Consider the following 26,151-nt stretch of genomic DNA (forward strand, 5'->3'; position numbering starts at 1 on the left):
GTAATCCCAGCTACTCAAGAGGCTGAAGCAGGAGAACCGCTTGAACCCAGGAGACAGGGGTTGCCGTGAGCAGAGATTGCACCATTGCACTCCAGCCTGGGCAACAAGAGCAAGATTCTGAATCAAAAAAAAAAAAAAAAAATACAATACAATACAATAAATTTAAAATAAAAAAATAAAAGAACAGAAATCACACAATGACCACAATGGAATTATTAAAGTAGAAATTAGAAAGATAGCAGGAAAATAACCAAATATTTGAAGATTAAACAACATAATTCTAAGTAGCACATACGTCGAAGAAGAAAGCTCTAGAAAATGTTTAAATATTTTAACTAAATGAAAATACCACTTATCAAAATTTGTGAAATGCAGTAAAAGCAGTGCATAGAGGAAAATCTGTAGCACTGACTGAATATATTAGAAAACAAGAAAGATCTAAAATTAAAAATCTAACCTTCCACCTTAAAAAACTAGAAAAAGAGCAAATTGAATCCAAAGTAAGCAGAAGAAAATAAATAATATAAAATAGAGCAGAAATCAATGAAATTGAAAAATGAAATCAATAGAGAAAATCAATGAAACCAAAAGCTGGTTCTTTGAAAAGATGAATAAAATTAAGACTCTAGCCAAGCTAATTGAAAAAGACAGAGTAAAGGCACAAAATACTAATATTGGAAATGAAAGACAGGAGGCTGGGCTCAGTGGCTCACACCTGTAATCCTAGCACTTTGGGAGGCCGTGAATCATCTCAGGTCAAGAGTTTGAGACCAGACTGGCCAACATGGCGAAACCCTGTCTCTACTAAAAATACAAAAATTAGCCAGTTGCAGTGGCGTGCGCCTGTAATCCCAGCTAATTGGGAAGCTGAGGCAGGAGAATCGCTTGAACCTGGGAGGTGGAGGTTGCAGTGAGCTGAGATTGTGCCAGTGTACTCTAGCCTGGGCAACAGAGCAAGACTCGGTCTCAAAAATAAGTAAGTAGGTGAATAAATAAATAATTAAAAAGAAAGAAAGAAAGAAATGAAAGACGGGAAATCACAAAGATCCCACAGGCACTAAAAGGATAATAAAGGAATATTACAAACAACTCTATGCCCACAAGTTTGATAACCTAGATGAAATGAACCAACTCCTTGAAAGACACAATCTGCCAAAACTGACACAAGAATAGACAACCTGAATAGGCCTACATCTATCAAAGAAATTGACTCAGTAATTAATAACCTTCCAAAATAGAAAGCACCCAGGACCAGATGAATTCACTGGTGAATTCTACCATACATTTAAGAAAGAAATAATACTAATTCTTTATCATCTCAGAAGCATAGAGAATGCTTCCTAAATCATTTTAGGAGGCCAGTGTTACTCTAACACCAGAACCACAAAAAAGATGTTAGGCTGGGTATGGTGGTTCATTCCTGTAATCACAGTACTTTGGGAGGCTAAGGTGGGTGAATCACTTGAAGCCAGGAGTTCAAGACAAGCCTAGCCAACATGTAGAAACCCCATCTCTAGTAAAAATACAAAACAAATTAGCTGGGCATGGTGGCACATGCCTAAAAGTCCAGCTACTCAGAAGGCTGAGGCGCAAGAATCACTTGAATCCAGGAGGCGGAGGTTGCAGTGAGGCAAGATCGTGCCACTGTGAGACTCTGTTTCAAAAGAAAAAGGACATTACAAGAAAACCATAGATCAATATCTCTCATGAACATAGATGTGAAAATCCTCAACAAAATATTAGCAAATCAAATCCAACAATGAAAGAAGGGAGATCACAAAGATCCCACAGGTACTAAAAGGATAATAAAGGAATATTACAAATAACTCTATGCCCACAAGTTTGATAAACTAGATGAAATGAACCAACTCCTTGAAAGACACCATCTGCCAAAACTCACACAAGAATAGACCAAGTATAATAAGAATTATAGGCTGGGCATGGTGGCTCACACCTGTAATCCAAGCACTTTGGGAGGCCAAGGCAGGAGGATCGCTTGAAACCAGGAGTTTAAGGTTAACAGTGAGCTATGATCGTGCCACTGCACTCCAGCCTGGGTGACAAAGTGAGACCCTGACTCTGAAAATAAAGAACCAAGTGGAATTCATACCAGGTATGCAAAACTGGTTCAACATTCAAAAAATGTTGAATGGCTCACTTACACTCACTTAATGGCTCACTTAACATAAACCATCACATCAATAAGCTACACAGTAAAATCACATGGTCAAATAATAGATTTAGAAAAAGCGTATGACAAAATCCAACACCTATTCATGAAAAAAAAGAAAAAAACTCCTCAGAAACTAGGAATAGAAAGGAACTTCCTCAACCTGATTAAAGAACATCTACAAAGCAACATTGAGATACCATCTCACACCAGTTAGAATGGCAATCATTAAAAAAATCTGGAAACAACAGATGCTGAAGAGGATGTGGAGAAATAGGAACACTTTTGCACTGCTTGTGGGAGTATAAATTAGTTCAACCATTGTGGAAGACAGTGTGGTGATTCCTCAAGGATCTAGAACTAGAAATTCCATTTGACCCAGCAATCCCATTACTGGGTATATACCCAAAGGATTATAAATCATTCTATTATAAAGACATATGCACACGTACGTTCATTGCGGCACTGTTTACAATAGCAAAGACGTGGAACCAACCCAAATGCCCATCAATGATAGACTGGATAAAGAAAATGTGGCACATTCATACCATGGAATACTACGAAGCCATAAAAAAAGATGAGTTCATGTCCTTTGTAGGGATATGGATGAATCTGGAAACCATCATTCGCAGCAAACTGACACAAGAACAGAAAACCAAACACTGCATATTCTCACTCATAGGCGGGTGTTGAACAATGAGAACACATGGGCACAGGGAGGGGAACATCACTGGGGTCTGTTGGGGTGTGGGGGTGTAGGAGAGAGACAGCAGGGGTGGGGAGGTTAGGAAGGGATAACACTGGGAGAAATCCGAATGTAGGTGATGGGGGGATGGAGGCAGCAAGTCACCATGGCATATGTGTACCTATGCAATAATCCTGCAAGATCTGCACATGTACCCCAGAACTTAAAGTACAATTTTTAAAAATCCAGCTAACATCATTTACCTGTAATCCCAGCACTTTAGGAAGTATAGCTGGGTGGATCGCTTGAGTGCAGAGTTTGAGACAAGCCTGGGCCAACAAGGGGAAACCATGTCTCTATAAAAAATACAAAAATTAGTGCTGCATAGTGGCATACACTTGTGGTCCCAGCTACTCAGGAGGTTGAGGTGGGAGGATCACCTGAGCCCAGAAGGCAGGGGTTGTAATGAGCTGAGATCATGCTACTGCACTAAAGCCTGGGTGACAGATTGAGACCCTGTCTCAAAAATAAAATAAAATAAGAAATCATAGTTAACTATGAGAAGCTCAAGGCTGTCCCACTAAGAACAGGAACAAGGCAAGGATGTCCCCTCTTGCCAGGTTCTTTAACATGATCCTAGCTAATACAGAAAGACAAGAAAAGGAAACGAAAGGTATAAAAATGGGAAAGAGGCCAGGCGCGGTGGCTCACGCCTGTAATCCCAGCACTTAGGGAGGCCGAGGCTGGTGGATCACGAGGTCAAGAGATCGAGACCATCCTGGTCAACATGGTGAAACCCCGTCTCTACTAAAAATACAAAAAATTAGCTGGGCATGGTGGCACGTGCCTGTAATCCCAGCTACTCAGGAGGCTGAGGCAGGAGAATTGCCTGAACCCAGGAGGCGGAGGTTGCAATGAGCCGAGATCGCGCCATTGCACTCCAGCCTGGGCAACAAGAGCGAAATTCCGTCTCAAAAAAAAAAAAAGGGAAAGAAAGAAATAAAACTGTCTTTGTTCACAGAAGATATGATCATCTATGTAAAAAATACAAAAGATTCAACAACAACAAAAAAAGCTGGCGCTAATAAGGAATTACAGCAAGGTTGCTGAATACAAGGTTAATATTCAAAAGTGACTTTCTTATATCCAAGCATTAAACAAGTGGAATTTGAAATTTAAAAAAATATATTACCATATACATTAGTGCCACCAAAAATGAAATAATTAGGTATAAACCTAATAAAATATGTACACAATCTATATGAGAAAAACTATAAAACTGATGAAACATATCAAAAAAGAACTAAATAAATGAAGAGACATTCCATATTCATTGATAGAAAGACTCAATATTGTAAAGATGTCAGTTCTTTCCAACTTAATGTGTATATTCAATGTAATCCAAATCCAAATCAAAGCAAGTTATTCTGTAGCTATTGACAAATTCTCAAGTTCCTATGGAGAGGCAAAAATTCAGAATAGCCGACTAAATACTGAAGGAGAAAACAAAGTCAGAAGACTGATGCTAACTGATTTCAAGACTTACAAGCTACAGTAACCAAAATAGTGTAGTATTGGTGAAAGACTAGATAATCAGATCAATGGGACAAAACAAAGAGTTCACAAATAGACTCACGTAAATACAGTCAATTAATCTTTGACAAAATAGCACAGATAATATAATGGAGCCAAGCCAGTCTTTTCAACAAATAGTGTTGAAACAACTGGACATCCACATGCAATAAAATGAACATAGATACAGACCTGACACCCTTCACAAAAATTAACTCCAAATGGATTACAGACCTAAATGTGAAACGTGAAACTCTAAAACTCAAAAAATAATGTAGGAGTCTGGACACAGTGGTTCACCCCTATAATCCCAGCACTTTGGGAGGCTGAGGTTTGAGGACTGCTTGAGGCCAACGGTTTGAGACCAGCCTGGGCAACATAGCAAGACTCCATCTCTACTAAAGATTGAAAAAATAGCTGGGTGTGGTAGTGTGTACCTATCACCCTAGCTACTCAGGAAGCTGAGGTGGGAGGATCACTTGAGCCCAGAATTTAAAGCTGTAGCAAGCTAGGATTGAATTACTGGGTAGTAGAAGCCAGGATAGCAGAGCAAGACTCTAGCTGGGGGTTAGAGCAAGACTTTGTCTCTAAAAATAAGTAAATAAATTAATGTAGGAGAAAACCTATTTGATACTGGGTATAGCGTTGACTTTTTTGATACACCAAAAGCACCATCTGTGTAAAAAAACAACAACAACAAGCTAGACTTGGTTAAAATTTAAAACTTCTACGCTCCAAAAGACAATGTCAAGAGAATAAGTCAAGCCATAAACTGAGAAAACATTTGCAAAAGACACATCTGATAAAGTACCGTTATCTAAAATATACAAAGAATTTTTTTTTTTTTTTTGAAACAGGGTTTCACTACCTTGGCCAGGCTGGTCTTAAACTCCTGACCTCGTGATCCACCCGCCTCAGCCTCTCAAAGTGCTGGGATTACAGGCATGTGCCACCACGCCCTGCCACCAAGAACTTTTAAAACTCAATGATAAGAAAACAACCTGATTTTGTTTGGAGACAGGGTCTAGCTCTGTCTCCCAGGCTGGAGTGCAGTGGCGTGATCACTGCTCATTGCAGCCTCGACTTCCTGGGCTCAAGCATTTCTCCCACCTCAGTCTCCCAAGTAGCTGGGACCATGGGTACATGCCACCATGCCCAGATAACTTTTTAAAAATTCTGTTGTAGAAGGGGGCATCTCACAAAGTTGCTCAGGCTGGTTTCAAACTCTCCTGGGCTCAAGCAATCTTCCTGCCTCAGCCTCTGAAAGTGCTAGGATTATAAGTTTGAGCTACCACACCCAACCAAAGATCCAGTATTTAACATGGGCCACCAGACATGGAAGACAATAGGAAAAGAATGCCTGGTGTTTATCTCTAGCGCATTTTGCCTTTCTGTCAAAAATACCTTTGATTTCAGTGAATTCTGCATTATTAACTGCTCTAATTTCACCTGGGAAGACAGAGAGCAAGAGCAGCCAATACCTGAGACCCTGGAAATTTTAGTCTTATTCCAAAAATCAGGTCCTATCACAATATAAAATATGAAAAGTAGGCCAGGCTCACACCTGTAATCCCAGCACTTTGGGAGGCCGAGGCAGGCAGATCATCTGAGGTCGAGAGTTCGAGACCAGCCTGACCAACACGAAGAAACCCCGTCTCTACTAAAAATACAAAATTAGCTGGGTGTGGTGGCCCATGCCTGTAATCCCAGCTACTCGGGAGGCTGAGGCAGGAGAATCGTTTGAACCTGGGAAGCGGAGGTTGCAGGGAGCCGAGATCGCACCGTTGCAGATCACCTGAGGCCAGACATTTGAGACTAGCCTGGCCAACATGGAGAAACCCCATCTCTACTAAAAATACAAAAATTATCTGGGCGTGATGGTACACACCTGTAATCCCAGATACTTGGGAGGCTGAGGTGTGAAAATTGCTTGAACTGGGAGGTGGAGGTTGCAGTGAGCCAAGGTTATGCCACTGCACTCCAGCATGGACGACAGAACAGACTTTGTCTCAATAAATAAATAAATAAACACGTGTATAGTTATCAATTTATTAATTATTTCACATGTACTAATCATATAGATACAACTAGAAGGAGTGAAGTTCCTTAAAAAGAAGATTGATTCATTATAGTTTTTTAACTTAAAAATTAATAACAATGATTTACTTTTAATTAGAGAGAAATTGTAAAGGAGACTATGGGAGGCATGGCAGATATCATCTTATACTAAGGAATTCAGTAAAGAAGCAACAAAAATAACTCACCTAGCTACATGAGTGGCCACAGTAACTATAGAGCCAGCTCTACTGAAAGCCGAGAATCTCTCCCTAGAACCACCCTGTAAGCCAATTTGATAATATATTTTCATTTTATAGGTAAGGAAACAAAGAAAAAGACTGCCAAAAATAACCAGCCCAAAGAGACATCAGAATCTCCTATAAATACACTATATCCAAAACAGTTCTTAAACTCAGGCCTTTGTTTCTCTAACAAGTCACTGTCAGTGTGTTACTTTATTTTTTACAGCTCTGCCTCCACAATTTCAAAAACTTAAGATAGAACAGTTTGAGGAAGGTTTTCCTAATAGTAAAGAGTAGTCCTTTTGAAAGCTCCTAAAATTAGGAGGAAGAGGGGAACAAGTTTTTTGTTTTTTGTTTTGTTTTTTTTCCTGCCTAACCACAAAGGATTCAGTTAATGTCAGTGTCAGTATCTCTGTGACCTACTGTGTATACCATCTAGAGAAAAAATACAAGCCACAAAAATTGCCTAAAATGCATATATGTGAGGACTAACAACTTATAGAACAGATATTTGCTGACCACAGAAAGGATACGGCAACCCAGTCTATATTTTGGTCTTGACACTAAATTCATAATACAAAACTTGAGGCAGGAAGGAAGTAAATTTCAAGAACAATATGAAAACCACAAAACACAAATAATGAATGGAACTTGTAATCATATTTTCATACTTCCAGATTTTTGCACACATAGAAAGGAGTATTTTAAGGCAACTTTGGCCTTTCCCCTTCAGCCTGATTTCCTAAAGGAAGATCAAAGAAAAGTGGTTTGAACTCACACGTTCCTTCAGTTATGCAACACTGATTTAGACATTACACTTCAAAACTCTAGCCATTACTTCAGCATGCACCAATCCAAATATCATTCCAGTCCTTTGAAGCTGCCTTAATGGTATCTTCCATTTGCAACTAACACTTCTGTAGTCAAAAGATCTTACTCAGGGTAGATGTTAATGTAAAACCACTCAGACTACACTTACACACACGCCTGGAGGCAGACCAGAAGGTGTTCAAAAGTCAATGTAACACCATTATAGAGAGTGTCAGCATAGCGGCTGTCATAAACACTTCATAATCACTCAGACATACAAACTGGATTCTCTTTATTATTTTATTATATGCTGATAGGGGTTCAATCAAAAAGTGAAGAGAGAAAACAGTGCAACAGATAAACCAATTTTGGCTCATCGCCTCTTTCCACTTTTAAAAGACTGAATCTGTTACATTTTAATGGTATTGTAAACTTATCTTGATTTAATCCATTGATTAAAGTAGATTTGCAATAGATAATTAACCAAAGAGGAACTGCTTGTATTAAATAGAAGCCTAAAAGTTTTTTTCCATAAAATAGGTATCACATTAATTTGTAAGATTAACAAGATGATTTCTTTTAATGACTGACAAAATCAATAGCAGCAGTAAGTGGAACAAGTAATAACTCCCAGATACTGCAAATGAAAACATACAACAATATAGCCTATTTGGAAAACCCTTGGGCAATTTCTTTTTTTGGGAGGGAGGAAATTTCTAATAAAGTTAAATACATGCCACCTACCCTGTGACTAAGCAATTCCATTAGGTACCCTAAAAAAAAAAAGAGTCCATATATCTACACGAATGTTCACAGACACTTTATTCATTATAGGCAAATGCCAGAAACACAAAGCCTATCAAAAAGAAAATAACTGAACAGATTAAGGTATACTAAAATAGTGAAATAAAGCACAATAGTAAAAACAAAAAATACAAACTACTATGATACAGCAACAACACAGATGAATCTAAAAAATGTATTTAGCAAAAGAAGACAGATGCAAAAGAGTACATACAGTGTGCCTCTATTTATAGAAAGTTCAATGCATGCAAAACTAATTTACAGTCAGAACAGTAATTATCTTATCCTGAAAGGAGGAGTAATGTTGACTGGAAAACTTTAAGTACAAAAATGTTTTACATTTTCCCCCCAATGCTGGTTTCATGTACTTGTGTATGTACACATGCAAACATGCATAGACACATATAAACACACATATATACAAACACATATACACAAGTAAAAAATCACCAAACTATGGACCCGAGATTTGTGTATTTCATAGTATGTATATTATCTTTATTTTTAAAAAGATATTATCAGGTGCGTGGCTCACGCCTGTAATCCCAGAACTTTGGGAGCCCAAGATGGTGGATTGCTTGAGGTTAGGAGTTCAAGACCAACCTGACCAACGTGGTGAAATCCTGCCTCTACCAAAAATACAAAAATTAGCTGGGCATGGTGGTGGGCACCTATAATCTCAGCAACTTGGGAGGCTGAGGCATGAGATTCACTTGAACCCAGGAGGTGGAGGTTGTAGTGAGTCAAGATCGCCCCACTGCACACCAGCCTGGGTGACAAAGCGAGACTCTGTCTCAAAAATTAAATTAAATTTGGCCGGGCGCGGTGGCTCAAGCCTGTAATCCCAGCACTTTGGGAGGCCGAGGCGGGTGGATCACTAGGTCAAGAGATCGAGACCATCCTGGTCAACATGGTGAAACCCCGTCTCTACTAATACAAAAAATTAGCTGGGCATGGTGGCGCGTGCCTGTAATCCCAGCTACTCAGGAGGCTGAGGAAGGAGAATTGCCTGAACCCAGGAGGCGGAGGTTGCGGTGAGCCGAGATCGCGCCATTGCACTCCAGCCTGGGTAACGAGAGCGAAACTCCGTCTCAAAAAAAAAAAAAAAAAAAAAAAAAAAAAAAAAAAAAAAAAAAAAAATTAAATTAAATTTTTAAAAAATATATCTATTGTAAACAGACTATGGTATTCCATACAATGAAATATTATTCAGCATTTAAATAAGCTATCAAGTCATGAAAACACATGACAGAACCTTAAATGCATATTACTAAGTGAAAGAAACCAATTTGAAATGGCTACCTACTGTATGATTCCAACTATATGGCTTTTTGGAAAAGGCAAAAAAAAACGGACATGGTAAAAAGATCAATGTTGCCCAGGGTTTATCAGGGAGGGACGGATGAATAGATAGAGAACAGAGGACATGTAGGGCAGTGAGACTATTCTGGGTGATATTACAATGGTGGATACCTGTCATTATATCATCTGTCAAAACACATAGAAAGTATACCACCAGGCTGGGCACAGTGGCTCATGCCTATAATCCTAGCATTTTGGGAGGCTGAGGCAGGCGGTTCACAAGGCCAAGAGATCGAGACCATCCTGGCCAATATGGTGAAACCCCATCTCTACTAAAAAAAACAAAAAAATTATTGTTGGTGGCTCATCTGTAGTCCCAGCTATTCGGAAGACTGAGGCAGGAGGATCACTTGAACGGGGAGGCGGAGGTTGCACTGAGCTGAGATTGTGTCACTGCACTCTGTCTCTCTCTCTCTCTCTCTCTACATATATATATATATATATATATATATATATATATATATCTCACCAAAACTCAGGCTGGGCACGGTGGCTCACACCTGTAATCCCAGCACTTTGGGAGGCTGAGGTGGGCAGATCACTTGAGGTCAGGAGTTCCAGATCAGCCTAGGTAACATGGTAAAACCCCATTTCTACAAAAAAAATATAAAAATGAGTCAAGTATGGTGGCATGCACCTACAGTTCCAGCTACCTGGGAGGCTAAGGTGGGAGGATCGCTTGAGCCCGGAAGGCAGAGGCTACAGTGAGCCAAGATCTCACCACTGTACTCCAACGTGGCCAACAGAGCAAGATCCTGTGTCAAAAAAAAAGAAAAAAAGTATACCACCAAAAATGAATCCTAATGTAAACTGTGGACTGTGGGTGACAATAATGTCATGCTGGGAATGTTAACAGCGGGCAAGGGTGTGTATGTGGAGGCAGGAGGTATATGAGACCTCCCTATATTTTCTACTCAATTTTGCTGTGAACCTAAAACAGCCCTTAAAGTCTGTTTTTTAAAAGGTATCTATTAAAAAACTTGACCTAGTTAAATATAACCCTTAATTTTTTCAAGTGTAAAATAAGATTAACACTAACTAGTAAAATTGACAGGATAATAAATAATATATACAATGTGCCTAAAATGATGTATGGTACATTCTGAATATTCCAGTTATAACTATTTTTTTTATATTCTATGAAATTTTACTAGGCAGCACTAGTGTTAAAACTCCTCCCCCAGGTTTGATCCTGGGTTAAAAAAAAAAGAAAGAAAAAAAAACATCCCCTAGGCATCCGTCATTCCTTGTGGGCTCTACAGCACTTTATTCATACCTCTGTCCTAACACTGGTCACACAGACCAAGGTTTTTCAACCTCAGCACTACTGATGTTTTGGATGGGACAATTCTTTGTTCCAGAAAGGCTGTCCTGTACATTGTAGGATGAAGAATGGTATCTCTGGCTTCTACCTACCACATGCCAGTAGCAACACCCAATCATGACAATAAAACAAATAGGCAAATGGCCCCTTGGAGAACAAAATTACTCCTAGTTGGGAACCACTGACACAGACTGCAAATATTTAGTGGTATTTCCTCCAGATAGGATATGATCTCCTCAAAACAGTGCTCAGGTCTTAGTTTATTTGTATCTCATAACACTTGACATAGACCTTAACATTTCAGTGTGGCTGAATGGAAAAATTATGGTGCTATTCTAATAAAAATATAGATGTTAGCAGGAAGGGCTAGAGTGCAAATAAAATAGATTGAAAGCAAAGAGCAAGAAATTATTAAGTTATTTTGGGACTTTCTCAGATTGAGTTTCTAGTATACTTAGAATTCAAAAGCAGACAATTAAACCAATGAAAAAATAGAGTATAAAAATTACCCGCACATCTATGGTATTTTTGGGTAAAGAATGGTCTTTCTGGCTGGGCACGGTGGCTTATGCCTATAATCCCAGCACTTTGGGAGGCCGAGGCAGGCGGATCATGTGAGGTCAGAAGTTCGAGACCAGTCTGGCCAACATGGTGAAACCTCGTCTCTATAAAAATAATAATAATAATAATAACAAAAAGAATGGTCTTTTCAGGAAATGGTGCTGAATCAATTGGGTACCATTATTCTAAAAATAGAGATAAATAAGAAATAAGGCTGAGGCAGATGGACTGCTTTGAGCCAGGAGTTCAAGGCCAGCCTGGGCAACATAGTGAGAACCCATCTTTACAAAAAAAAATTTTTTTATAAGTAGCCAGGCAAGGTGGCACATGCTTATGATACTAGCTGCTTAGGAGTCTGAGGCAGGAAGATCAACTGAGCCCAGGACTTGGAGGCTGTAGTTAGCTATAATGGCACCAGCCTGCACTCCAGCCTGGTCAACACAGAGTGAGACCCTGTCTCTTAAAAAAAAAAAGGAAAGGAAAAGAAAAAGAAATAACACTGACCCCATCTCATACCATACACATACAAAGTTTTTGTTTTCCAAATGAATCTTAACTCTAAAGGTAAAAACAACAACCCACTAAAAGAAAACATAAATGAATTTCTTTTTCTTTTTTTTTTTTTTTTTTGTGAGACAGAGTCTCATTCTGTCACCCAGGCTGGAGTGTAGTGCCTTGATATCGGCTCACTGCAACTTGTGCCTCCCGGGTTCAAGCAATTCTCATGCCGCAGCTATCCAGGGCTCACACCATCATGCCCAGCTAATTTTTGTACTTTTAGTAGAGATGGGTTTCACCATGTTGGTCAGGCTAGTCTTAAACTCCTGACCTCAAGTGGTCCACCTGGCTCAGCCTCTCAAAGTGCTGGGATTACAGGCATGAACCACCATACCCAGGTTAGAAGAATATTTTCATGTCCTTAGAGTAAACAATGATACAAGAAATAATAACAGAGTAAAAGATCAAAAATCTGAACCAGACTTTTTCATCAAAAGAAAATTTTGAGAAAGTGAAAAAGTAACAATAGCTATAAAGGAGACTATTGAGACAATGAATTAAATCTGAATATGAACAATAGTTTCCACAATAGTATTGCATCAAATTTAAATATCCTGGGTTTGATGACAGTGCTATGGCTATCTGCTTATTCTTAGGAAATTAAACTAAATAATTTATGGAAACGGGCTAGGCACAGTGACTCACACCTGTAATCCCAGCACTTTAGGAGGCCAAGGCGAGTGGATCGCTTGAGACCAAGAGTTCAAGATCAGTCTGGCCAACATGGTAAAACTCCCTCTCTACTAAAAACGCAAAAAATTAGCTGGGCGTGATGGCACATGCCTGCAGTACCAGCTACTTGGGAGGCTGAGGCAGGAGAATTGCTTGAACCTGGGAGGTGGAGGTGGCAGTAGGCAAGACTGCGCCACTGCACTCCAGTCTGGGCAACAGAGTGAGACTCCATCTCAAAAATAATAATTTATGGAAATGATGACATGATTTCCCCAATTTATAAATGGTTCAGAAAATATGTGTATAGATACAGAGACTGAGAGAATAACAAAGCAAATAAGGCAAAATCCATAATTGGTGAATCTGCGTAATGGACAAGAGGAATACCTTGTATACATTACAAAATTTTCTGGAAGTTTAACATTTATTGCAAAATAAAAAGCATTTTCTGAGACAGGATCTTACTGTGTGCTGTGTTGCCCAGGCTGGAGGGCAGTTACATGATCATAGCTCACTGTAGCCTTGATCTCCTGGACTCAAGTGATCCCCTCCCCTCAACCTCCTGAGTTGCTGGAATTACAAGCACATGCCACTATGCTCAGCTAATGTTTTATTTTTGGTAGAGACAGGGTCTTACTATGTTGCCCAGGCTGGTCTCAAACTCCTAATCTCAAAGGATCCTCCTACCTCGGCCTCCCAAAGTGCTGAGATTACAGGCATGAGCCACTGTGCCCAGTCTAAAAAGCATTTTTAAAACCTCCCAGGGCCGGGCATGGTGGCTCATGCCTGTAGTCCAAGCACTTTGGAGGCCAAGGAGGGTGGATTACCTGAGGTCGGGAGTTCAAGACCAGCCTGACCAACATGGTGAAACCCCGTCTTTTGTGAAAAAAAATTTTTTTTTCTTTAAAAAAAAAAACCTCCCAGAAGATATCAACACATCCACAACAGAATGACCAAAATTAAAAAGACTGACAATACCAAGTGCTGCTAAGAATGCAGGACAAACAGAACTTCCAACTTCTGGTGGGAGTACAAAGTTGGCAAAACCACTTTTGAAAACTATTTGGGAGTACCTGCTAAAGGTAAACACATACTTACCCTATGACACAATAAATCTACTCCTAGGTCAATACCCAAGAGAAATGTTTACGTCCACCAAAAAATACCATTTTTTGTTTACGTCCACCAAAAATTACCATATACAAGAATTTTCAGAGCAACTTTATTAATAAGACTCAAAAACTGGAAACAAAAATGTCTCTCAGTCATATAATGGATTTTTCAAAATGTATTGTGTTCATGATAAATATTACACAGCAAAATTAGTGTTATACACAATAGCAGAAAAAATAATCTTACAGTCATAATGTTAAGAGACAAGCCAGAACATGAAAGAATACATACTTTTTAAATCTATATCATATTTTTTAGACATTCAAGAATAGAAAAAACAAATCAATGGTGACAGAAGTCACAATAGCAGAATAATGCTTACTTGGAGGTAGGAAGAAGGCACTATTGTCAAGGAAGTGGCACAAGGGACTTTTCTGAGGTACTGGAAATGTTCTAGATCTTAATCTAGGATGACAGTTAGAAGATATAAATTTACTCTGTACACATAAGATTTTTGTATTTTTTGCTTTGCTTTTTCCCCTCCCAGTGCCCACCCCCTGCAGGGGCCCTCCGCAAGAGGGTCACCCCCGCAGGGCTACGCTGGCTAAAAAAATTAAAATTAAAAATTAAACAAAGAAAAAAATATATTTGTGAATTTTACTGCATGTATATTCAATAACATTACCAGGAAAAAAATGCATTCCACAGACTTATAAATCAGCTTAGGTCCAAATAGTATATTGTTTTGGAGTAGAAAAACATCAAAAATATCTCAAATAAGAAAGATTCCAACTTAAAATGATAAATTTCAAACTCACAGTAATGTCTACCGCCTATGTCAAATCAACAAAAGTCACGCCACCATTCGCACATAGGGAAAAATTAAGTTTCAGATGCAAGACTTCTCTAAAGTGATACTTTAGGAAACATACTATAAGAAAAGATATTTTAATACACCAATATGGGCAAATTCCAGAAGTTACATCAGTATTACTCTTTACTCATCCATAACAACCAATGCCCACCCACTGCAGATGTCTAAGGATCCACCTATTACTTCTCTTTCCAGGAAGAAGAGAATGGACCAAACAAAATAAGGTCCTATTCTCAACAAAGGCAATTTTTTTCACTGGACTGCATCCATAGTCAACCTTTCTCTGCTTGCCAGTGTACCCAAATCACTAACTTTATATTACTCCCAAATGAAACCCATAAAAACTGTTTCCTGGCTAACAATCTTAACATGACAAGGTCTATTGGCACCCAACCTCTAATAAATAGTAGACTAATTGGTATTTACCTCAAGAATGCCCTTGCATGTTTGCCCTAAAGCTTTTAGTATGTAAAAGCTACACAAAAAGCTTTAGGGCAAGTATTTCCTTTCAAGGAGCAGCTGTACTTTTCCTAGCTCAATGTGGTAGCGACACCTAGTGTTAGGTCATTGAAGTACCGTGTGAACACACCTCCAGGAAAACACTACAAATACTAACTTTTGAAACAAAAATACTGTCATCCCTCTGTATCCACATGGGATTGGTTCCAGAATCCCTGTGGACACCAAAACCTCCAATGCTCAAGTCCCTTTTATAAAATGGCATGGCATCTGCACATAACCTATGCATATATAACCTATCCACATCCTCCTACATACTTTAAATAATCTCTAAATTACTTATAATACCTAATACAATGCAAATGCTATGTAAATAGCTATACTGTCCTTTTATTTTTTATTTTTATTTTTTTGAGACAGAGTCTCACACCATTGCCAGGGCTGAAGTGCAATGGCACAATCTCGGCTCACTGCAACCTCTGCCTCCTGGGTTCAAGCGATTTTCCCGCCTCAGCCTCCCGAATAGCTGAAATTGCAGATGTCCACCCCACCACACCCAGCTAATTTTTTATATTTTTAGTAGAGATGGGGTTTCACGATGTTGGCCAGGCTGGTCTTGAAATCCTGACCTCGTGATCTGCCCACCTCGGCCTTCCAAAGTGCTGAGGTTTACAGGTGTGAGCCACCGCATTCGGCCTATACTGTCATTTTTATTTGTGTTATTTTTTATTGTTGAATTATTTTTTACTTTTTTCCCAAATATTTTCTATCCATATTGACTGAATCCATGTATTCAGAATCCATGGATACCGAGGGCCAACTGTATACTGTTTCCACACAATACAACTGCCATATTCTAGGTACTGTAAAAAATATATTTTCAATTTTTTTAGAAAAAAATAAGCATTTCAAAAGAAGATAAGACACTAGCCATAGTGGCTCACACCTGTAATCCCAGCACTGTGGAAGGGGAAGGCAAGAGGATCGTTTAAGCTCAAGAGTTTGAGACCAGCCTGGACTACATAGCAAAACCCCATCTCTACCAAAAAAAAAATCAGCTGGGCATGGTGGTGCACACCTGTGGTCCCAGCTACTCAGGAGGCTGAGGTGGAGGAATCGCTTGAGCCCAGGACGTTGAGGTCGTGATTGCACCACTACACTTCAGCCTGGGTGACAGAGCAAGACTATGTCTTTGAAAAAAAAAGAAGAGAAAACTAAGTAGCCATTTAAACAGATAGCAAAAAGTATGAGGAAAAATATCGAGAGACTTTTACCACTGAAACTTTAACTGGGAACCCTTTATTACTTATGACAATATACTATATAATTTTTGCTTTATATTATTTTTAACATAGTGTAAGTCTAATAATCAAATTCTATTTCTGCTAAAATAATGCCATCTTTCATACCAAGCAGCACCAGCCCCCAGGTCAAGACTCTGGAAACATCTTTGACTTTCTTCTCTTCTAAATGTCTAACCACTTACCATGGTTTTTGGTAATCCTGTCACAACAACAAAGTTAGTTCAGGCTCTCAACATCTAACATTTAGATAGTGTTGAAATTCACTCCTAACTAGCCTTATAACCTTTCTTTTCTCCTGCTATTCATCCTAATGCCACCACAAGATCAATATTACAGGCAGCATTTGGATTACATGTTACCAAAACATGTTCAATGAGTCCAAATTATTATAGCTGAAAGAGTAAGTCCAACTACTCATCCTGCAATTCAAATCCCCTCCTTGAAAATTGTATATTTTATTCTCATGACTACAAAGAATGTATAATGCTAAAATGAATGTTAATAATCACAGAAATGTTAATTTTGTGAAATAAAATAATACATGATTGCATGTCTAAACATACTAATCAAAACAACTCCTCTAACTAGATGCCTTGGTGATAGTGTTTTTCAAACCATTTGTCAAAAAAGACAAATTACTTTTTGAGTTTTCTAAAAGTTGGCACAAACTATACTTCTGTAAACTATACACATGTTTGGTTGGGTGCACTGGCAAATTCTACAGGTTTCTATAAGTTTACTCTCATTTTCCACACTTCACCTTTTTGCTGCCAGTAACAGATTACTATCACCAGTATGGGTCACACATTTAAAACCAAATTCACTACCTTTCTACCCAAATCTGCTCCTCACATACCTTTCTTCTTTTTAAAAGTGATATTACCTCTATTCAAAGTCCTCCAATGGCTTCTACAACTAAGATTTTTAATGGGCAAATAAATTATACAAATCATGGCTAAAAGATATACAAATGGCCAAGAAACATGAAAAAGTACTCCACATTATAAGTCGTCAGGGAAAGGCTAATGCTAAGTAAATCCTCAAGGTATCAAACACCAAAATAGCTAAAATTTAAAAGATGACAAAAATTAGCCAGACATGGTGGCATGTGCCTGTAATCCCAGCTACTCACGAGGCTGAAGCATGAGAATTGCTTGAACCCATGAGGTAGAGGCTGCAGTGAGCAGGGATGGCACCAGTGCCCTCCAGCCAGAGCAACAGAGCAAGGCTCTAAAAAAATTTAAAAACTAACCAAATATTGAATGCTAGTTAATTGTATGCATGCAAAAGTAGTTAAGGGAAAGTATGTTGATGTTTGCATTTCCTCTGAAATGCACTGAATAAGATGGATATGAGACAAAGTATAGTAGGCAGCTCTATGAACCCCTTTTGGTTCTGAGGGTTGCCTGAAAAAAACAACTGGAAAAAAGAAAAAGAATAGTAAAATTTTAAGGGTATACTCTAGTTGAGGGGTCCTCAATCCCTGGCCAGGTACTGGTTAGGAACCAGACCTCAAGGCAGGAGGTGAGAAGCAGGCAAGCAAAAGCGAAGCTTCATCTGTATTCACAGCTGCTCCCCATTGCGCACATAACTACCTAAGTTCTGCCTCCTGTCAGGTCAGCAAGCAGCATTAGATTCTCATAGGTGCAAGAACCCTACCGTGAACTGCCCATGTGAGGGGTCTAGGTTTCGTGCTCCTTAAGAGAATCTAATGCCTGATGATCTGTCACTGTCTCCCATCACCCCCAGATGGAACCATCTAGTTGCAGGAAAACAAGCTCAGAACTCCCACTGATTCTATATTATGCTGAGTTGTAAAATTATTTCATTATATATTACAATGTAATTATAATCAAAATAAAGTGAACAATACATTTACTGTGCTTGGATCATCCTGAAAATATCCCCACCCCAGCCCTGGTCCATGGAAAAATTATCTTCCACAAAACCAGTCCCTGGTGCCAAAAAGGTTGGAGACTGCTGCTCTAGATGGCAGGTGTAAGTATTTTCACTGTAAAATTTCAACTTTGCTCTATATTTGATATTTTAGATGTCCTTACAAGGGCTAAAACAAAGCCCTAGCCGACTGCCAGCTCTTTTATTCTTTGCTTTGTTCCCCGAACTCCAGCTAAACTGCCTCCTTGCTGTTCTTCAATATAAGAAACATATTCTGCACCACAGTGTTTGCACTGGCTTGGAGTGTTCCTCCCTCAAATACCCACGTGAATAACTTCACATCACTATGTCACTGTGTCTTTGAGAGGCTTTCTCAGACCATCCTATATAAAAAAGCAACCCACAGCAACACCAACCACCCTACCATAACATCTATCACCATCTAACATGATATATATTTATTATCTATCTTCCCCACCTACCAGAATGGAAATTCCATAAGGAGAATGACTTTGTTTTGTTCAGTGTTATCCCAGCACCCTCACAGTCTGGTATGTAATAGACAATTAATAAATCTTTGCTGAGTGAATGAATTAATAAATGTATGGGATAAGTACAAATAATATTCTCCTTGTGGAATTTCCATTCTGGTAGGTGGGGAAGATAGATAATAAACAAATATATACCATGTTAGATGGTGACAGATGTTATGGTAGGGTGGCTGGTGAACTATGAAGATTTAAATGATGTTCACTGATTCAGCCCATGTCTGGGATATACAGTGGGTAAGCACAATAGATGTGGTCTTCACAGTCTTGGAGCTAGTAGAAGAGAGAGATTTAAATAAAAATAAATGAATGTACAACTTATGTTGTAATATGAAAAAAGCACGACATACTATCACACCAATATAGGGTGGCACCAATCAATCTAAGGCTGGGAGAAAAAAACTTCAAGTAGTATATTTTGAGGCCAGCATGGTGGCTCACTCCTGTAATCCCAGCACTTTGGGAGGCTGAGGCAGGCGGATAACTTGAGGTCAGGAGTTTAAGACTAGCCTAGCCAATATAGTGAAACCCTGTCTCTACTAGAAATACAAAAATCTGGTGGTAGCGGGCACCTGTAGTCCTAGCTACTCAGAAGGCTGGGGCAGGAGAATCGCTTGAACTTGAGAGGCGAAGGTTGCAGTGAGCTGAGATCGCACCACTGCACTCCAGCCTGGGTGTTGCAGTGAGACTCCATCTCAAAATAAAAATAAATAATAAATACTATATTTTGAAATGATTGAAATAACTACTAAAATGACAACAACTACTAGATTTGAAGGAGTATAGAACTATGTTTTTTTCATATTTGAATCTCACAAAACTATTTGATTTTTAAAATATATACAAAGATACCTTCGATTTTTTTAATGAAAAATTTTAAGCAAGAAAGCCTATATTTACCTCACCAAAAAAGAGGCAATAACATTGTTAGGCATGGGTTGAAAAAGGGTTGTTTATCCAGAACACAAGCATAACAATCATTCTATGTTACATCAGGTGTGTTGAAAGAAGGGCTGTGAGAGCTCAGGAAAGCTAGGAAAGTTGGTGTTTTCCTGCAGCCATCTCATTTACAAAGCGGTAGAGATTGGGCAGCAAACTACTGCGTAGTTCTGCTTTTGAGCTGACTCTAATTAATGATATTCCTAGACATCATCTAAGTTCCATTCATATCTATGTACTTCAACAGACAATTTGCTTAAATGTTTAACCAGGATATGCTAATTTTCTTAACCTGAGACTCCAAGATGGACAGTTTTGTCTTTCTTTTTTATATTTTTAGTAGAGATGGAGTTTCACCATGTTGGCCAGGCTGGTCTTGAACTCCTGACCGCAAGTTATCCGCCTGCCTCAGCTTCCCAAAGTGCTGGGATTACAGGCATGAGCCACAGTGGGATAGTTATATTAAACTCAACTAGAGGAAGTCCTGAGCACATACTAGAAGCAAAAACTAAGCTAAGGTTTGGACAAGGGTTGATTTTCTGCCCACCTACATTTACTCAAAAGCAAATACACAGCCAGGCATGATGGCTCACATCTGTAATACCACTGCTTAGGGAGGCCATGGCAGGAGGACTGCCTGAGGCCAGGCATCAAGACCAACCTGGGCAACACACTGAGACCTCATCTTTATTTTTAAAATGCAGGCCTGGCACAGTAGCTCACACCTATAATCCCAGCACTCTGGGAGGCCAAGGTGGGTAGATCACCTGAGGTCAGGAGTTTGAAACCAGCCTGGCCAACATGGTGAAATCCCATTTCTACTTAAAAATATATAAAAATTAGAACGGCATGATGGCTCACATCTGTCGTTCCAGCTGCTCGGGAGGATGAGGCATGAAAATCACTTGAACCCAGGAGATGGAGGTTGCAGTGAGCTGAGATGGCACAACTGCACTCCAGCCTGGACAACAGAGTCTCAGTCTCAAAACAAAACAAACAAAAAAAAGCAAATACAATTGTCCCTCAGCATCTGTGGGGGACTGGTTCCACAAACCACCAATAGATACCAAAATCCATGATGCTCAAGTCCTGTACATAAAATGGCATAGTATTTGCATACAAGCTATACACTTCCTCTTATATACTTTATCTCTTACTTATAATACCTAGTACAATGTAAATGCTATGTAAGTAATCATACTGCATCGTTTAGTTAATAATGACAAGAAAGAAAACTCTATACCTGTTCAGTACAGACACAACCATCCTTTTTTTTTAATTTCCAAATATCAAATTGCAGGAAGGAAAGCCAAGAAATGACACCACATCTAGACAGACTTTGTCACAGGCTATCATCTCTTCTCAGATCCCATTTCTCAAGAAAACCACTTATAAACAATTTCCTGCTCTTCGGGCCCATTCAACTTTCCTGAGAATCATTTACTAACTCTGAAAATTGACTACATTCCTCCATCTCCCTCTCCTCATGAAGAAAGTACTATGGAAGCTTCGGCCATCAGGCCCTTCTGTGAGTCTCATATTTTGTGTGGCTCTCGTGCACATGTATGCTTTTTCTCCTGTTAATCTATTGCCAATTTATTTCAGAGGGAGAGGGGAAAATTCCCTTCACCTCTACAAAAACTAAACCTAAACTACAAAACTACTCGCATGTCATAACTTTAGCTGTCACATTTGAAAAGTGATGAAGTACAGCTAGCTCTTAGATTATGGGCTTTGAATTGGAATGCAGACAGAACTAGTTTAAATTCTAGTTCCACCTCTTAAAAGCAGTGTGACCTTCCCACCTGTAAAACAAGATAACTTCTATATTAGATGAGAAAAAATATGTATATAAACCTCTTTGACCATATTGAGAGCTCAATCAATGGAATATAAGCAGCTTATTTTTCCAGATTGTTATTGTCTCATTGATTGATTGACTGAGACAAGGTCTCACTCTGTCACCCAGGCTGGAGTGCAATGGCATAACCATGGCTCACTGCAGCCTCAACCTCCCAGGCTCAGGCAATCCTCCTACCTCATCCTCTCAAGTAGCTGGAACCACAGGCACATGCCACTATGCCTGGCTAATTTTTAAAAATTTTTTTAGAGACAAGGTCTCACTATATTTGTTTGTTTTTTGAGACAGAGTCTTGCTCTGTCGCCCAGGCTGGAGTGTAGTGGCGTGATCTTGGCTCACTGTAACCTTCCCCTCCCAGGTTCAAGCAATTCTCCTGCCTCAGCCTCCGAGTAGCTGGGACTACAGACATGCACCACCACACCTAGCTAACTTTTTCTGTATTTTTAGTAGAGACAGAATTGGTCAGGCTAGTCTTGAACTCCTGACTTCAAATGATCCACCTGCCTTGGCCTCCCAATGTGCTGGGATTACAGGCATGAGCCTCTGCACCAGGCCCTAATTCATGATATAGGGGTATTACAACAATATATGATTGGTCAAAGAAAAATTCCATAAAAAAAAAATTATTCAAGCTTCTCAAAATACAATCTAGGCCTAAGGAGGAATAAACCTTAATTACTCAAAGATAAACAGAAGTTAACTTCAAAACTATTAAAAGTAATACCTCTAATTATAACCAAAACAAGCGGGCAGTTAAAGCAACCTGAGTACCACCAAAGGAATGTGTTCAATCCAGTCCACACCCCTAACCATACAGGCTCAACCCTCTCGTTAAAGGTATAGCGTCCTCTTTGTCTTCAATTCTGTCAACAAACAGCATAATGAAGCAAAATGTAGTCTCTATTAGTAAGAAAAAGTTATACTTAAAAAATCCTTTCATTTTATCACAACCCAGATATTTCTCCCAGTAAGAAAAAAAACACTGCCAATTTTTAAGTACTTTTTCCATGTCTTTGGAACAATATCGAAATTACAAAGAAAATTGCGGGATCCTGAAAAATGTCAGCTACATTTCCCAAAAGACAAAAGAAAAAGAATACTTCTAATTTCACGACATAACAGCATGATTCTTCTACCTCTAAAAAGTAAAGCCAAGATGGCCAGGCGCAGTGGCTCAAGCCTGTAATCCCAGCACTTTGGGAGGCCAAGGCGGGTGGATCACGAGGTCAAGAGATCGAGACCATCCTGGTCAACATGGTGAAACCCTGTCTCTACTAAATATACAAAAAATTAGCTGGGCATAGTGATGCGTGCCTGTAATCCCAGCTACTCAGGAGGCTGAGGCAGGAGAATTGCCTGAACCCAGGAGGCAGAGGTTGCGGTGAGCCGAGATCGCGCCATTGCACTCCAACCTGGGTAACAAGAGCGAAACTCCGTCTCAAAAAAAAAAAAAAAAAAAGTAAAGCCAAGTTAAAAAAAAAATTCCACATCTTAGATACTTAATTATATGAAAATTTTAAGAATAGAATTTTTTTTTTTAATAGAGATGGGGTTTCACTATGTTGGCCAGGATGGTCTCGATCTCCTGACCTTGTGATCCACCCACCTCGACCTCCCAAAGTGCTGGGATTACAGGCATGAGCCACCGCCCCTGGAAAAAAAAAAAAGTAGAATAGAATTGGCCAAGCACAATGGCTCATGCCTATAATGCCCACATTTTAGGAGGCCAAGTGGGAGGATTACTTGAGCCCAAGAATTCAAAACCAGCCTAGGCAACACAGTAAGACCCTGTCTCCATTTAAAATTGTGAAATACTGGGCCAGGCGCAGTACCTCATGCCTGTAATCCCCGCACTTTGGGAGACCGAGGCAGGCAGATCACCTGAGGTCAGGAGTTCAAGACAAGCCTGACCAACATAGAGAAACTCCGTCTCTACTAAAAATACAAAATTAGGGCCAGGCACAGTGGCTCATGCCTGTAATCCCAGCACTTTGGGAGGCCAAGGTGCATGGATCACGAGGTCAGGAATTTGAGACCAGCCTGGTTAACATGGTGAAACTCTGTCACTACTAAAGATACAAAAGATTAGCCAGGCGTGGTGGCAGATGCAGATGCCTGTAGTCCCAGCTACTTGTGAGACTGAGGCAGGAGAATCACTTGAACCTGGGAGGCAGAGGTTGCAGTGAGCCAAGATCACACCACTGCACTCCAGCCTGGGCAACAGGGCAAGACTCCATCTCAAAAAAAAAGCAAAATTAGCCAGGCACAGTGGCGCATGCCTGTAATCCCAGCTACATAGGAGGCTGAGGCAAGAGAATCGCCTGAACCTGGGAGGCAGAGGTTGCAGTGAGCTGAGGTCATGCCGTTGCACTCCAGCCTGGGCAACAAGAGCAAAACTCCATCTCAAAACAATATATATATATATATACAAAATACAAAAATTACCTGGACATGGTGATGTACGCCTGTAATCCCAGATACTCAGGAGGTTGAGGCAGAAGAAATGCTTAAACATGAGAGGCGGAGGTTGCAGTGAGCTGAGATCGCACCACTGCACTCCAGCCTGGGTGAAAGAGTGAGACTCTCTCAAAAAAAAAAAATCTACAGATTTCACATAAGCTAACATGCTGAAAAGTATAACGTTTTAGGTATTCAACCATATGCGTACTTACAGGTATGCTCCAAACCTGCATTCCATCACTGTAGCCAATCATAATCAGCAAAGGTGGTTCATTCCCAGTGCTGTGTATTTCATGAAATTCCAGATTTCTTGATGTATCTGCATTAGAATTAAGTAACAAAGAAGCAAATTTAAAAGACAATGTCAATCAAGAAAACAACTGTACTTCTTTAATGCCTGATTCGATCTTTACGTCTCTCTAGTAACTATCATCTCTTCTCTTCATAGCCAGAACTCTCAAAGTTGTCCATCCTGGTGATCTATTTCCTTATCTATCTGTCATTTCTTGGTCCATTTCAACATAGCTTCTAGCCACACCATTTAAATAATATCAAACATTTAAGAGAGGCCAAAGTAGGAGGATCACCTGAGGCCAGGAGTTCAAAACCAGACTGGGCAACATAGCAAGATCCTGTCTCTATAAAAATAATAACAATAATAAATAGCTAGGCTTGGTGGCACACACTTATAGTCCCAGATACTCTGGAGACTGAAGTGGAAGAAGGCTTTGGCAAAGAATTCAGGGCTGTAGCGAGCTATGATGGCACCATTGTATTCCAGCCTAGGTGACAAGAGTGAGGCCTTGGCTCTAGAAATAGTAACATCAATTCTACACAAACTTTTTTTTTTTTTGAGACAGAATCTCAGTCTTTCATTCAGGCTGGAGTACAGTGGTGCCATCATAGCTCACTGCAGTCTTGACCTTCTAGGCTCACGTGATCCTCCCACCTCAGCCTCCCAAGCAGCTGGGACTACAGGCATGTGACATAATGCCCAGCTAATTTTTTGTATTTTTTATAGAGACAGGGTTTCACCATGTTGCCCAGGCTGGTCTCAAACTCCTGAGCTCAAGCAATCCACCTGTCTCAGCTTCCCGAAGTGCTGAGATTATAGGCATGAGCCATTGTGTCTGGCCTTACACACTTTTCTAAACACAGAAGAGAAGGAAAGAAGCATCAACTCATTCTGGGGCAACCAAAGCCAGACTAAGGTATTGTAAGGAAACTATAAATCAATACTCCTCATGAATGCAGATATAAAAATACTTTACAAAGACTAGCAAATTGAATTCCACAATATAGAAAGGATAATCAATCACTAAAATACGGGGTTTATCCCAGAAATGTAAGATGGTTGAACATTGAAAAAACCAATCACAATTTGCAACATTAACAGAATAAAGGAGAAAAATCATATGACCATTTCAACAGATGTTTAAAAAAAGCATTTGCTAAAATACAACAGCTATTTTATTTTTTTAAAAACTCAGCAAACAAGGCTGGGCGTGGTGCCTCACACCTGTAATCCAAGCACTTTGGAGGCCAAGGTGGGCGGATCACTTGAGGTCGGGAGTTCAAGACCAGCCTGACCAACATGGTGAAACCCCATCTTTAAAAAAAAAAAAAAAAAAAACTCAGCAAACCAAGAATAAAGGATGTCTATGAAAACATGATAGCTAACATCATACTATGGTAAAAGACTGAATGCTTCCTCCCAATGAGGCAGAACAAGGCAAAGATGCCCAAACTTAAAACTTATATTCAACATTGTACTACAGGCCCCAGACAGTGCAATTAGGAACGAAAAATAAAGGACATAAAGACCGGAAGTGGAAAAGTACAGTTGACCCTTGAACAATGTGAAGGGATTATCAGTCCC

At 39.6% G+C, this 26,151-nt stretch overlaps 1 protein-coding gene across 7 annotated transcripts in view; it reads right to left on the reverse strand.

Annotated features, from left to right (window-relative positions):
• The window catches only part of BCAS3 (BCAS3 microtubule associated cell migration factor), a 695,431-nt gene that overhangs the window by 638,961 nt on the left and 30,319 nt on the right, over positions 1-26,151 (reverse strand). For all 7 annotated transcript variants that reach the window (XM_064378433.1, XM_064378430.1, XM_064378431.1 and 4 more), the window contains exon 5: positions 24,485-24,591. In XM_064378433.1, the coding sequence (XP_064234503.1) occupies positions 24,485-24,591 (107 nt within the window). The remainder of the gene's footprint in view (positions 1-24,484; positions 24,592-26,151) is intronic.

Source organism: Aotus nancymaae, unplaced genomic scaffold (genome assembly GCF_030222135.1).
Source record: "Aotus nancymaae isolate 86718 unplaced genomic scaffold, 86718_ANA_hifiasm-v0.15.2.pri h1tg000018l, whole genome shotgun sequence".
Lineage (NCBI taxonomy): Eukaryota > Metazoa > Chordata > Mammalia > Primates > Aotidae > Aotus > Aotus nancymaae.